At 35.6% G+C, this 16,284-nt stretch overlaps 1 protein-coding gene across 1 annotated transcript in view; it reads left to right on the top strand.

The window, feature by feature from the left end:
- The window catches only part of LOC150104706 (fat-like cadherin-related tumor suppressor homolog), a 573,066-nt gene that overhangs the window by 71,128 nt on the left and 485,654 nt on the right, over positions 1 to 16,284 (top strand). Inside the window, exon 5 of the mRNA XM_090395611.1 lies at positions 5,823 to 6,652. Coding sequence (XP_090251737.1) covers positions 5,823 to 6,652 — 830 coding nt within the window. The remainder of the gene's footprint in view (positions 1 to 5,822; positions 6,653 to 16,284) is intronic.

Raw genomic sequence — 16,284 nt, 5'->3', positions numbered from 1 at the left:
ATTGTTTCTATAAATATTCGGCTTTGATCTAATTGGATATTTAATATCCACTATTCTGTGTAATAAGAATGATTATGGAATAACTAATGATTGCAACAGAGAAGATGTGATAGAAACAGAAGTAATAGTTCAATTACTGAGTAATCACATTACAAGGATGTATTATCCATATGAAGATAATATAGTAAGCATTGTGTGCGATAATATGTACCTCCCATGATGAGCTCTGACTCAATTGAGATCATATGTTAATAATAATAATATTTAATTTTCACTATTTAAATCCACACTTTTTTTTTTCAGAGTATATTGGGATGTATAGTACATGTGAAACAACATTTTGTTGTTGTTATGTGGTGGTCGGCGATAGATGGTGTTGGTGTAGTTGCGGTCAGTTGGTGGAGTTGTGAGTGGTGGAGACAGAGTTGTAGAGTAGATGCCCTTCCTCGAATGAGTCTTTTGACTCCCTGGAGGTGACAAATAATAATAATAATAAAAAGCAAAAGTATTTGATGAAATAGAAAGTATCTGGATATCACTTGCATGATCATGGAAACTATTGGAATAATAAAAATCTTTCTAATATGCCTCAGTACAGTCAAAAGAATTGCATATGACTTTTGGTTGGAAAGATCAGAGATAAAATCCTGTTTAGGTGCTGAGAAACATTTACATCTTACAAGCATTTCAGTTGAAGGTGAATTAGTCATTCTTAAATGGAAATGCCATGAGTTTTTTAAGTATCTGGTTGATGCCTTTCCTTTTTTTTTTTAGAAGCTGTGGTTATGAAAACAGGAAAATTGACTTGCTGAAGAACACATAGAATTCATAGACATAACAGTCTGTAGACTGGATAAACTGCCAGCTCCTAGAAACAGCTGAGTTTCAAATGTTAAGTTCGTGTTCATAACAGACAGACTTATATTAATGAGATTGGGTTTGAGGTTACATTGTGATTGGTCAGTGAATTTAGCACTCTTATAAAAGTGGGAATTTTTATTTATTGTGTTTTTCTCTAGAAAATTTTCTAGAGAAAATAATATACTATATTTTATGGTATATTAGTGTAGATTTTTGTGTTTTAATGCATTTAGTGTTTTATAACATATTTTTCTTAAGATATTGCAGCATTAAATATAGTTTAAAATAGCACCAAAAATGCACAAGAAATGTAGCACTAAGAAGAACAGTGAAATTGAGAACAAGAGAGTTTTTCCCACTAAGGGGGATATTGAGGAGGATATTAAAAATCTTTTAACTTCAAAAATCGTGAAGCTCAAGTAGATTATTAGACAGATGACATGGGAATTAAAGATAAATCAAGCAGTGTTTGAATGAACATAGGGAGGAAAATTAAAGAAAATTAAGTAGCATCAGGTAAGTTACTAAGTAATGAAAGTCAGGTAATAACGTTGATCTTAAAGATGATATTGTTTGGTATGGTGACTATCATAAAACATGCTGTTGATGAACAGATTATAACTGTAAAAGATTCTCAGAGCAAAAATTAAAAATATAGCACATACAATTCAAAAATAGAAAAGTAAACGAGATCATTATTGTAGTAGGTACTAACGACTTAACTAGCAATAAGTTCAGTATGATAGAGGATATGTTGGAAGAAGTGAGAGAGTGAAGAGTGAGAAAGTAAAAATTGTAAATATATTACCTCAATATGAATTAAATTTATTTCAAAGAAGGGCTATGATGGCAAATGATTCAATGCATAGGCTGTGTTGGATGCGAGTTTTTGGATTTGTGGAGTGAGTTTGAGGGAAGATTGTATTGTATAAGAGGGATGCCTACACTTGAATGTGTTTGGTGATCTTGAAAAACTAATAACTGGTATGAGACCTAACATACAGAGTCAGGGAAACTAAATTATAATGGAAGAAATGGTGAGAATCTGTGTGTAAGAGCAACATATTATGTATGTTAATGACAGGAATAGGCATTATCATGGAACTGATTACAAGGAGAGAACAATTTCGATTCTGTGTTCGTCCAGTTTGGAGCTATCAAACATGGGCATAGATGTTTGAATATATAAGGCACTAGAGAAGACCAGAAATCTGAGAGTTGTCCAACAGCATCATGCAGACTACAGACAAGAGTATGCAAAAGAACATGCAGGTAGCTTTTTTTTTATGTCTGTACATGAATGATAGGAGCATCAGAAACAAAGGGGTAGAGGTTGTTGCCTTGATAAATTTGTTAGGGCCTCAGATTGTAGGCATTAGTGAGACCTGGCTATCAGAATCAGGCATATTAACTGGTATTAATTGTAAAGGGTACAGTATTTTTAGGAAGGATAGACAGGATGGAAGAAGGAAGGGGTGCTGCTAATGATATCAGATGATTTGAATCCAGGTAATGTTGAGGCCTGTGATTGTAAAACTAGTAACAGTTTTTCATGGGGCAGTGAATTAAGCCATTTAGTGTGAAGTAGAATCTAACAAGATCAAATACATAGCAGGGTGTTGTTACAGACCTAGTGGGTCAGTCTGTAACACTGATTAGGTATCAGTAAAATCTCATGAGAGAGTGAAACTGAATTTATTGAGCTGTTGGGAGACAACTCCCTCAAGTAGGATGTGAGAGAAGTAACTCAAGGTCAAAGAGGTATTTGTCATAGGGTATTTCATTTAAAGACATAACTATTCTGCCTCTGGTTGGTGACAGTGATTAAGCAGTACTGATTTACGAAGTGACTCGGTTTATGAATGTTCCATTCAGAAAAGGTTACATGCTGTACTACAAAGCAGGAAATTATGATCAACTGGATGTGAAGGATATCGACAGTACTTGGGAAGCATTTAAAAAAATACTTAAATGATGCAATATTAAATATGTCCTGAGAGTTTAAAAAATAAATAGGGTACAAGTCAAATGGATGTGTAAGCTTATCAAGCAAGATCGCATTCAGAGATTCATAAGAAAAGGAGGACGTGGAAGGAATACCATATGCATAAGGATGATGTCCATTATGAAAATTATAAGTAGCAAGCCAGAAGAGTCACAACTGTTGTATGGAGAACTAAGTCTGAGTATGAAAAGAAACTGGTACTTCAAGCTAAAGATAACTACAAAGAAATCTATCAAAGAAATCATACTGTAGATGGCAAATGCATCTCAACAGTAAAAGAAAGAATGAATTTGAAAGGATAACTCTACTTGAATGTAGATGGTGTGAAGGTGACAGATGCAGAATAGGTTGTTCAACTAATGAGTGCCCACTTTGCTAAAAGCAATCAACCTGATGTATACAATATTGTGCTCACTGCTACATCTTCACTGACTGAAGAAACTCTGCTGTATGAGGAGGAGTTATTAGAGCATTGCATAAACTGAATATGAATTCAGCAGTAGGGACTGATGTAATTTCAGCTTGGACGCTAAAAGAATGTTCCACTGAACTGGCTATTCCTTTAATGAAGCTATATAATTTGAGCCAAAGAATGGGTAAGGTAAGCATCACGGTGTATCCATTATTTTAAAATGTGAGCAAGTTGCTAAAACATGACCTTCCCTTAGTACACCCATGCTGTTTGTTTGTTGCAAAGTAGAATTCTCTGTCAACCCATTTCTGAATGCGAGCCCTAATCCACTTTTCCAAAATCTTCATCACCACTCCTAAGATATTGATTAGCTGATAGTTGGATACATCAGTCTTTGCACCACCCTTGTGCAATGAGATTACCATACATTCTTTCCACTCCTGGAATCTTACCCATTCTTTGGCTCAAATTATATAGCTTCATTAAAGGAATAGCCAGTTCAGTGGAACATTCTTTTAGCGTCCAAGCTGAAATTACATCAGTCCCTACTGCTGAATTTTGATAGAATACAGCATGAAGGTGACAGATGCAGAATAGGTTGTTCAACTAATGAGTGCCCACTTTGCTAAAAGCAATCAACCTGATGTATACAATATTGTGCTCACTGCTACATCTTCACTGACTGAAGAAACTCTGCTGTATGAGGAGGAGTTATTAGAGCATTGCATAAACTGAATATGAATTCAGCAGTAGGGACTGATGTAATTTCAGCTTGGACGCTAAAAGAATGTTCCACTGAACTGGCTATTCCTTTAATGAAGCTATATAATTTGAGCCAAAGAATGGGTAAGATTCCAGGAGTGGAAAGAATGTATGGTAATCTCATTGCACAAGGGTGGTGCAAAGACTGATGTATCCAACTATCAGCTAATCAATATCTTAGGAGTGGTGATGAAGATTTTGGAAAAGTGGATTAGGGCTCACATTCAGAAATGGGTTGACAGAGAATTCTACTTTGCAACAAACAAACAGCATGGGTGTACTAAGGGAAGGTCATGTTTTAGCAACTTGCTCACATTTTAAAATAATGGATACACCGTGATGCTTTTAGACTTTGCTAAAACTTTTGATAGAATACAGCATGAAAAACGGTTGCATAAATGGGAGAATATGGGATTGGATTATAAATTATTGGTATGGATAAGAGGATGGCTGACTGACAGGTATTGAAAAGTGGTATATGGGGTATGTGAATCTGCAAGATTTGAGGTAACCAGTGGTGTGCCACAAGTATCAGTCCTTGGTCCATTATCATTCATTCTGTACATTGATGACATTGGGAAGGGTTTGACATGTGACATACAACTGCATGCTGATGATGTAAAGGTAGGTAGGGTAATCAGGAGTGCTGCTGATATGCAGTACTTTGAAAATGATTTGAATAGGCTTGAATTGTGGGCATGGGAAAATGGATATCAGTTCAGTGTCAGTAAATGCAAAGTCATGCACTTTGTCATGATTAGATATCCCTTGTTGTATTATATTGGTGGGATTATGCTGGAAGAAACTGATCAGGCTAGAGATCTTGAAGTGTTAGTGAATATGAAGTTAAAGTTCAGGGCCATGTAGCAAAGATGGCAAATGCAACTCAACAGATAATTGCAATGCTGAAACAAACTTTGACATGTAAAGATAAGGATGTCATTTTGCCTCTTTACAAGGCCTTGATAAGACCTCAATTGGACTGTTGTGCACTCTGTCATTGTGATTCTGCAGAAGAGAGTGCAAAAGTGAGTGTTAAAAATAATATCTGATTGTGGAATACTGTTAATGAAGGCAGATTGGGAATTTATAGACTGCAGATACTAGCAAACAGAAGAAAGAGGGATGATATGATTGAGACTTATATATAAACTTCTGAAATGGTTATATAAAATTTCAGTAGATGGAATTTTTCATTTTATGGTGGGGAAAGTACATTAGGGTATCCTTGGAAGTTGAGGGTGAATACTGTCAAGAAGAGGATGAGATCTAGATTTTTCTCTCATAGAAAAATCAAGTACAATTTGTACTCGATTGGTGTACTTGATTTTGTACAAGTACAAAATCAAGTACACCACTCTACGAGGTGTGTGTGATTTCCAAGCACACACCTCATAGAGTGGTGCATGATTGAAATGAATTGCTTGGATGTTGTGTGTGTGTAAGAAGTATGAATGAATTCAAGAACAAGTATGACGGCTGGTGCATGTAGTATATGGCCTCCTTTGATGAGTCCCTGTCTCAATGGTGGTCTCTTAATAATAATAGAAAAATAAGATGCATGAATTTTTTTTCTTCCATTTTTTAAATTGAACTGAGTAATTAGCTTAAAATATTTTTATAAAACTTTCTGTTGGGTAATTGTATTGTAATTTCTTTGATTCATAGATAAAGGAATATGTAAACATATTCCTTTATCTATGGTCGAACCTTAAACTTGAATATATATAATTTTAGTCAATTTCTGATAAATGCTTTTTTTTTTCCCTTTTATTTTTCCAGGTGCTATTAGTACAACTTATCCTCTTGATCATGAAAAATTGTCAAATTTTACATTTAATGTACAGGTCAGTGATGCTGGGAAGCCTCGTCGTAGTGCTGAATTCCCTGCTTTGGTGCATATTAAGGTGACTGATGTTAATGATTGTCCACCACAGTTTGAGAATTCTTTATACAGTGGTACAGTTTTGCTTCCTACTTATAAAGATGTCATGGTGATTAGTGTGAAGGCAAAAGATCCGGACACAGTTGCAAGCACAACCCTTAAATATAATATTGTTTCTGGCAATTATGGAGATAAGTTTATCATTGATGAAAATTCGGGTATTATTTTTGTGCATAATCCAGAAGATCTTCGAGAAGAGTATCAGTTAGTTGTTTCAGCTAGTGATGGAGAATTTGAAACTAGTTGTAAAGTTGCCATTAGAGTGAAAGAGTCTGCAATTAGTGGATTCAAATTTAGTCAAGAAAAATATGAAGCAGTTATTGTTGAGAATTCTCCAGAGATTCATACTATTGCTGTCATTACAGTTTTAGGAGCAGGGTTAAATGAACATTTAATATTTTGTATCCTAAATCCATCTGACATGTTTGAGATTGGTAAAACATCAGGCATAATTCGCACATCTGGTAAGCCTTTTGATCGTGAACTACAGTCTTCTTATATTCTTGTTGTGGAAGTAAGAAGTGAATTGTTACCAGAGACTAAGATTGCTCACGTATTAGTGGAGGTAACAATTCTTGATGAAAATGACAATTCACCAATTTTCGTGAATCTACCTTATTATTCTGTTGTACCAGTTGAAGCGCCAAAAGGATATGTTGTTCGCAAGGTATACTGCCCATGTTTACTACAAATATTTATTTATAAAATTTATAAAAAATACTTTAAATTGTAAAATATATATTTTCTTTCAGGAAGAAATGTTTATATAATTTATAATAACTTATATATAATTTATAATATATATATTCAAGATACCAAGTAATTTTATATAAACTTGGTTTTTAATCCTATTTCCCAAGTGAGCAAACAGACAAGTAAGTCAAGTTTGCACCTGCACGTAGTGCAAGTCTAAGCAATTCATGGTCTTTCTACATATATATATATATATATTGCCGGCCTGGTTGGCCAAGTGGTTAACGTATCTGCTCTCCAGCCAAAAGGCTGCAGGTTCGAATCCTGCCATGGTCATGGATGTTTGTGATTGTCTGTGAAAATATTGGTGGTCAGCGGTAGATGGCGCTGGTGTAGATGATGAAGTTAGTTGCAGTTAGTGGAGTGGTGGAAACAGAGAGTTGTAAAGCAGGTCCCCCCTCGATGAGTCTTTGGACTCCCTGGAGGTGTTATGTAATAATATATATATATATATATATATACTAGGGGGGGCTCTGCCCGCTGATACCTCCCCCCCCGAGTTCCGGACTGGTAGGCCGGTTCTCCTTGAATTCTGATTTCAATATTTGATGACTCAAATTTTGAAAACTCGAAAGGGGGTTCCTCCCCCCCTTGGCGCCCAACTCCCCAGTCCTCCTTGAATTCTGATGACTCAAATTTTTAAGACTCGACACTCAGAGTAGCCCCTGAGTTTCAAAACGTTTCAAATAACTTGACAAAAAACATGACACAAAAACGTTAGGAAAAAAGGCTTATCATTTTATATTATAGAGTAGATATATATATATATATATATATATATTGAATAGAGTTGGAGATAAGCTACATCCCTGTCTAACACCTTGATTAATTTTGCCGGCCTTGTTGGCTGAGTGGTTAGCTTATTCGCTCTCCAGCCCAAATGCTGCGGCTTCGAATCCCGCTGTGGGCATGAATGTTTGTGATTGTCTGTGAAAATAATAGTGGTGATGGTGGACAGTAGATGGCATTGGTGTAGATGAGGCAGTTTGTGGATGAGGTTGAGTGGTGGCGACAGAGAGTTGTAGAGTAGGTGTCTTCCCTCAGTGAGTCTTAGGACTCCCTGGAGGTGTCAATTAATAATAATTATAAATAGTTTATATAATAACTGCCCTTAAAACTCACGTTTATGCACTTCATTATATTATTATTACGTAACACCTCCAGTTGGCGGGATTCGAACCCGCAGACTTTTGGCTGGAGAGCGGATATGCTAACCACTCGGCTAACCAGGCCGGCAAAATTATTATTATCATTCGTGACACCTCCAAGGAGTCCATGGACTCATCGCAGGAAGACACCTACTGTACAACTCTCCGTCTTCACCACTACACCGAACCTCTACTACCAGTCATCTACATCAATGCCATCTACTGCTCACTACCACCATCACCACAACTAGTATTTTTTGTTCTGAAGGGTCGATTTGTCTGTATGCGAGATGAAAAACCCTGCTACCTCTGTATAAGATTGGCTAACTCACCTTCAATTGAAAAAGTTCATATAAAGATTCTTCCCATTCACGACGAGAATCGAACTTAGGCCTTTTCCAATTGAAGGGCGCAACGTACCATTGTTCTTCCAATTGCACTATGGAGGCAATCAAAATTTTATTAGACACCTCCAGGGAGTCCAAAGGCTCATCGAGGAGGGCACCTACTCTACAACTCTGCCTCCGCCACTCAATCTACCAACTGACCTCAACTACACCAATGCCATCTACCGCTGACCACCACCACTAGTATTTCCAAAGACAATCACAAACATCCATGCCCATGGTAGGATTCGGACCTTCAGCCTTTTGGCTGGAGAGCAGATACGCTAATCACTCAGCCAGCCAGGCTGGTGCCTTCGTAGCGCCAGCCTGGCTGGCCACCTCCTATATCAACTTTGATTTCTCAAAAATGGTACAATGCCATGCATGTAATATGTATGCATGGCAAGATGTCACAGATATTTTTGTAGAGAGGCTGAATAAGAAAAAAGAACAAGTGTGGATATGTAGGAAATGCAATATTCTGTTGGACCATGTGGCTTGCTTAAATAGGAGTTTAAATAGTTTTAATATGAGTAGAGAACATAGTGTTGTAACTGACACTGTAGTTGAAGATTATGCAAATGTTCAGAGAGTGTGTGTGGAAATGTTAGCAACTAGAAAAGTTCAATTGATGATAAAGCAGGCGATAATTTATACAATGTTAAAAAACAGATTGAAATTAATGAAACAGTGAGTAATTATGACATTGAAAAACAGAGTGCAATTTAACCGTCAATTTTTTTTTTGCATGCAGAGTTGTAAATGATTGGAATGCCTTGCACAAGGGTGTGGTGTCCACAGAAAATTTACATGAGTCTTTGACTCCATAGGGTCTTGAGATAATAATAATAATAATAATAATAATAATAATAATAATGAGATTTTGCAGAGAGCAAGAATTATGAATGGTATGTTAGCAGAAATGTGTGAAGAGAAAGGAGTGCAGTTTATTAATGTGGGAATGAGTTTAAATGAAGAATTGAACTGTATAAGAGTAATGGACTGCATTTGAATGGTTTTGGTGCGAGTCATTTGGAAAGACTCCTGCTGGAAGGGAGAAGAATGAGTGCAGAGAATGAATCTGAGCAAGTAAGAAGGGATGTCAAAGAGCCAGAGAGTAAGAAAGGAAGAAGAGATAAAATATTTTCTTATGAATGAAGATGTGGGTAGCATGAGTATAGAGAATGAGCGAACAAGTGTACAAAACAAAAGGGAGACTCAGGGTGGACACAGGGAACCTGCATGAAAAATGTAGGGGAAAACACTTGGATTTAGAGATAAGTAAGGAGAAAAAGAAATGGCTCAAGTAAAGTATAGATAAGTCACATGTAAAAAGTGATATCAGTGAAACTTGTTGTAGATCCAAGGATGTGCTGTTATGTTTGTATACGAATGCTAGACATATCAGAAACAAAGGAAATGAAATGGTTGTATTGACTGAGTTTGTTTACCCAAAAATTGTTGGAATAAGTGAGACATAGTTAAACGAGGATGAAGTCCTGAGATGGAAGAGTATGATCTATTTCGTGAAGACAGAAAGGGTAAAACACGAGTTGGAGCACTGTTGACAATAGCAAAAGAGTTATGTCCATACAAGGTAAAGATGCAACGGGGAAATAGTGGTAGTGGTTTTGAGGCAGTATGGTGTGAGAATTGAGGTGAATAGAATGAAATACTTTGATGTTTCTGTAGACCTCTGTAGGGAAAGACCAAGAAATGTGTAAGCAAATTAATCAAGCAAACGGGAAAAGCTGATTATGAGCAATTTTAATTATTGCAATATAGACTGGAATGATGAGATAGCAACCGGAAATAAAGTATATGACTTCCTTGAGTTTTTGAGGGACAACTACCTCTGCCAATATATAACATATGGCACATGAGGATTGAGAGTTTTGGATTTGATCATCTTATCAGAGGATGTTATTATAAATTGTTATATTACACACAAAGCTCATCAAAACATGGTTTGATGGGCTTTGTTTGTAATTGTGTTTTTTTTCCCATGAAATGTCTTTTGACTCGATGGAGGTCTGGTGTTAATAATAAGCAGAATATTATATAGAAGCTGATGACATTAGATCAATTGCTTTAGCATCCCATAATGCAAAGCACATTTCCTTTTGGGTGTGCATAATGCTATGCAATATGGAAGAGTCACTACCCAGACTAGTTTCAATCTTTATTGAGTCAGTGGGTGCCAGAAAGCAAGTGTGCTGTGCATTATAGGATACAAAAGCAACTGATGCGAAGTCACATCTTCTATACGCAAGTAGCCTAGTTGTGGCGCTACTTCACATGAAAACTTCATTTGCTTATGCTTGGAAAGCATTCAACAAAAATTGAATTTCTTGGCAAGTGTAATTAACTTTGTAACCAAGTCAAAAAAACTTATCTCACTAAACTCGTTAACTGAGAAAGCAGTCACAACCACCCCTGGTAATTCATTCCATAACTTTCTTTCATCAGTATCCCTCACTCCTGTTGAAATTCCTTTTTATTGGTTGCAGTTGTTGATTTTTTTGTATAATGAGACCTGTAGAGTATTCTTAACAGTAAATTTAATTTTTACTTTGGTATACATGTGATTGTATATTTATTCAGGACCTCATTGGAATCATATGACTCATCATTGGAGGCTCATTTTAGATCCCCACAGTCTTTCATCATCATCGTCTTCTTCTTTTCAAGGATTAGGCATTTGCCTGTTCTGTCTTCACTGGTCTTTTCATCTTGTCGCTGGTGTCCCCCCCCCCCTCTCTCTCTCTTCCTCCATTGGTCTGCATTTCTCCACCTCTTTTGATAGCTAAATCTTTCCATCCTAAATAGATGTTCTTTCCATTTCTGTCGATATTCCTTGATCTTTTCATTTATGTTATAAATATCTAGTTCTTTTCTGATGTCTTCATTTCTTGTATGGTCCAATTTTGTACGTCCTTTAATTGTTCTTAAAAATCTCATCTCTGCAGTTTGTATTTTATTTTCATCTTTCTTTTTAAATGTCCATGTTTCTGAATCATATAACAGAGTGGGAGTGGCCATTACTTTGTAAAATTTTTGTTGAGTTTCTCATCTTGTTTTTTTATTGTGCCCTTTTAATTGTTCCACAGATTTTTTTTGAAATTTCTTTATTTTTTTTCATATATATCTTTAGCTTTTAGATATGTTATTATGCATCATAAATAATGAAACTGTGTGTTATCAGTTGTATTATTTTATTTTCTATAACTATTTTTGATCTAACATGATCACGACTTTTAAATGCCATGACTTTTGTTTTCTTTCTAAAATTTTTAAATTGTATTGTTGGCTTATTTTGTTTAATTCATCAACTGATTTTTGAAGGTCATTTTCTTTGTCTTGTAATGTAATCGATATCATCTGCATACAGCATTGTATTGATAACTGGTTAATTGGATACCTTGTTTTGTTGTGTTTTCCATATTTTAATAATTTGGTCAATATATATGTATTGAATACAGTTGAAGATAAGCTCTATCCTTGACTTACATTCTGATTTATTTAAATCTCTTCTGTTAATTTATTACTCACTGTAACGTAACTGTATTTTTGTATCTTTATATAAACTTTGTAGAACTTGTAAATGTAATTGTAAATGTAAATGAAATATTCTTGTTTTTTTTATTATATCCCATAGTTTTTCTCTATGTATTTTATCAAAAGTTTTTGCATAATCCATAAAGGCCACATGAGTTTCTAATTTAAATTCTCATCTTTTTTTCAAAAATTTGTTTTATCACATAAATATTGTCTATACATGATCTTCCACATCTGAAACCATTTTGTTCTTCTGAGAGTAGATTGTTTGCAATATTTCTAATTCTTTTATTCAGGATTTTATTGTAAATTTTGTAACCTGTATTTAATAAACTCATTCCTCTGTAATTTCTTCAATCATCTCTGTCTCCTTTCTTAAATATAAATATAACCTTAGCTTTTAACCAATCTGATGGAACCTCACATTTCCTCCAACAGTTATTAATTTTAAGAATCTGTGATTTAAATATTCTCCACCTTATTTCCAAAGCATTGTATTTATGCCATCTAATCGGATTGAGTTTCTATTTTTTGATACCTTTATTGCTTCTTTTAGTTCTTCCAATTTTAATGGTTCTATATCAATGCTGATTTCTTCGTTATTATTTTCTGTTATTAAATTTGTGTCATACCATAAATTCTTATAATGTTCTATCCATTATTTCTCTTGTATTATGTTGATTCATGTTATATCTCTTTCTTCTTTGTTTAATTTCCTTAATATTTTGTGGGGTATATCTTGTCTCCCATGTATGTCCTCTTCTATTTTATTAATAAATCTGCCCCATGAACCTTGGTGAGCTTTCTGTGCTATGGTTTTAGCTTTTGTTTTTGTGTATTTCTTCTGTTTCCTTTGTATGTTTTTGAAGGAGTGATTTGTATGCTATTTGTTTATCTTTTATTGCATTTTCTATATCTATGTTCCAGATTTTTAATGTTTTTATTTTTAATATTTTATTTTTCTTTCCAAGTACTTCAGAGGCTGCTTTATGGATTCGTCATCATCATCCATAGCATCCTCTAGCAAGATAATTACAGCAGATGAGTAGCTCTTCTCCATTTCTCTCTGTCTATCACCTCCATCATTCTTAAACCAGTCCATTCCATGATGTCATTGAACCATTCTCTAGTTGGTCTTCCACGTTCCCCCTCAGCTTTCCCTTGTAATATAGTTCTTGTCAGGGCATCTTCTGAGAGGTCCTAAAGAACCTCTCAGAAGATGCTCTGCAAATCTGGTCTTTCTTTGCATAATATTCTTGAGCAGCGTTCTTTCCATCTCAACTCTTCTTAAAACTTCTTGATTTGATATTCTCTCTGTATAGCTAATCTTTTCCATCTTTCTATAACACCACATTTCCAATGCAGCATTAATTCTTTCCATATCTCTCTTTCTGAATGTCCATGAATCACCTCCATAATTCGCAATACTCCAAACTGTTGCTTTAACTATTCCAATTCTAATACCTATTTTAATATTCTTGTTTATTAAAATCTCTTCATTTCCATAAATGCCGATTTAGCTTTGCCTATTCTATTTCTAATATCCAACTCTGAAGTTCCTTTCTCTGAGATCCAGCTACCTAAATATTGAGATCTTTATTATTATTATTATTATTATTATTATTATTATTTCAGGCAACTCCAAGGAGTCAACAGACTCATCGAGGGAGGCCCTAACATCATGTCAAGAACATGATGAAGAACAACTATTCACACAGTATCTATCATACCTCGCCTTGAACTCATTCATGGTCATAGCACCCACAACAGACTCTGGCAGCTTATTCTACTCATTTACCACTCTCCAAGTAAAAAACCTAGCTCTAACACCCTTGTTAACCACATTCTTGCCCAGCTTCCATGTATGGCCCCTAGTCCTCCCACCAACAGTCCTATCTTTCCACTTCTAAAATCTTTCCTCCACATCATATCTGTACATTATCTCCTATTTTTCTGCCAGTGCATATGTTTAGGTTAGAAGGCCAGAAACAAAGTCCAACCATGGGAATGAGGTATAGAAGTCATATCCCATTTGGCAGTGATATAATGCCAAACGACTCTTGCATGGTAGCAGCTGTGTAATGTTGCATGGGAGAGGAGATGAGCACAAGATTGTGGTTGGAATTACCTAAGGTCTCAGTACATTCACTGTGCATTTGGGAGGATCATTGGTGAGGAAGAGATCTAGGGAGTGGTTCAGGTATTCTGGTTGTCATAAGAACAATTTGTGTAAGGTCATTGGTGATGACAAATGTTTCAGCATCTTTGCCTGCTAGATCTGTACTTTCCTCCTCCAGTTGTACATTAAAATCTGTGGACATTAAAATCTCCTAGGAGGATGGTTTCACTGTTAGGGAAGTGGAACTAGAAAAAAAAAATTTTTAAGGAGAGGAAATTAAAGAGCCAGAGTGGTTGGTAACATTAGGGGAGTGATAAAGACAGCAAATGAATTTGACAGTGGGGAAGGGAGATTTTCAACCAGAGAATGTCAAAGTTGGGCAATTCTGGGTTGGATTCTCTCTTATGCTTCCACATTTTATCTGTAATAATAAAATGTGGGAGCATAAGGTATGTCAGAGCAGATATATGCGCAGATGCCACCTTTGGGCCAAAAGGAGTTAACAAGCATGTAGTTCGGAAGGCTGAGATGAATAGTGCTGATGGGGAGGGGAAATTTTAGTTTCTGCCAAAAAATGTAGGTGGGGTTTAGTAGACTGGAGATGATAGCAGACACTATTAAGGTTGGAATTGAGGCGACGGATGTTAGTGAATTGGATATGCAATTCACTAACATCCATATTTGACCACAAGTATCTTACATGTTTCTTATGCACTGTCTGCATATTGGTCTCCATGGTAGCTACTAGTAGCATCACTTTATATTTGTGCTAATTTAACTTGTTTGTAGTTGATGACCCAACTATTGTCCCAGTTTTGACGTTTTCCTTCTAGTTGTTTTCGGAGTTGACGTCCTTGTTCTCTCTAGGCAAAAGTTAGGTCAGGTTGAGTACATATGCACAATTAGCAGCAAGTATCCTTGAACTTGTTATTAATTGCTGTTATTAGTGTAGATGTGCTTGTTGGTGTGTCACATATCACTTTCACAAAGCAAGGAAAGTTCATTCCGTCCTTTCTTTTATTTATGGGTCTGAAATGATGGCACCTGATAATGTTTCTAGAATCAAAGTTTCATTCTCCTGCTAATTTGCTTATGTTATATTTTATGGATTTTCCACTTTCTGTCAGAAAGTTGAAAATAACAGCGTTAAATTTCTTCTTTTCACTCTTGATCGAGTTGTTTACATTGATGCGATTAGGTCACAGAGCTCATTTGCAGGCAAAGGTGCACTTGTGCTTTCTGCTGATTGTCAAGTAGTTCAAGCTTAGCTTTCAGCATTTGGATTTTGAAGGAGGAAGTTTCATTCATAGTGTTAAGGTGCTGTTCAAGGTTTTCAACTTGTTTAGCTAAGTTCAGAACCTGTTTTACAGAAGGAAGGCACAGTGAACAGAAGAAGGGCTGGTCGAAGTTGATAAATAGTTTTTGTGCTGATTTGTCTAATTTTGCAGGAAGCATGTAGCCAATGCCAACAGAAATTGCACAAAATACCCTTTTTTTTTTTTTTTTGTCAGTAACATAAATTTTACTTTATTTATACATCAATTTGCAGCACTTTATATTATCATTTGGTTTGCAGTGATCAATGGTGCTGTGCTGGCGAGACATGAGGTGCTCTTCTGTCCTTGGCCTTTGTTGCTGCCATCTTTGCTTTGCACAGTGGGCATAGTTGGCACTTACACACGACTGATTTTAACTGATTTGAGGCATTATAAGTACTTGCTGTTTTAAGGATACTTGTGACATAAGACTGAATGATATATGCACGTAAACACAAGAAAGATATTTAATTAACCAAATATTTTGGTCTGGAAATAGCTGACCATCCTCAGTGGTATTACAAGAACAGTTTTAAAATAATACAAGGTAGAATACTAACAATAGATCGTTTAAAACAGAACACGCCACATGATGTTATATCACTTAGTATGAAACGGAATATTTTGAAGTAGACACATGATTGGAAAAAAAAAAATTAATGAGTAATCTTGATTAGACTTTCCAAGAATTTTCATATAGATATACAGTCATTACGATTTAGGTTGGGATGATGGAGCAAGCCCTCCACGCTTTCCTTGAACAAATGTTGAAACCTATAACGGGATCTATGCAAGAGGCGAGTCCTGGACCAAAAGATGCTGTGGTCAATTTCAATCCCATGTTGAACCCAAACCAGACTTTTCAGGTTTGTTGTGAAGAATGGAGGATTGATGTTCTTGGATTCTTTTTTCAAGAGAACGTCCAGTCTGTCCAAAATAGGAGAGATCACAGTTGCAAATAATTTGATAAACTCCAGGAAGAGATAAAGTTGAGTGTTTGTCTTTAGGAGAAGGAAAAT

Source organism: Typopeltis vanoorti, chromosome 7 (genome assembly GCF_054136105.1).
Source record: "Typopeltis vanoorti isolate ZY-2024b chromosome 7, IOZ_Tvanoo_1.0, whole genome shotgun sequence".
In the NCBI taxonomy this organism is placed as follows: domain Eukaryota; kingdom Metazoa; phylum Arthropoda; class Arachnida; order Uropygi; family Thelyphonidae; genus Typopeltis; species Typopeltis vanoorti.
This window is presented reverse-complemented; position numbering and strand designations above follow the sequence as displayed.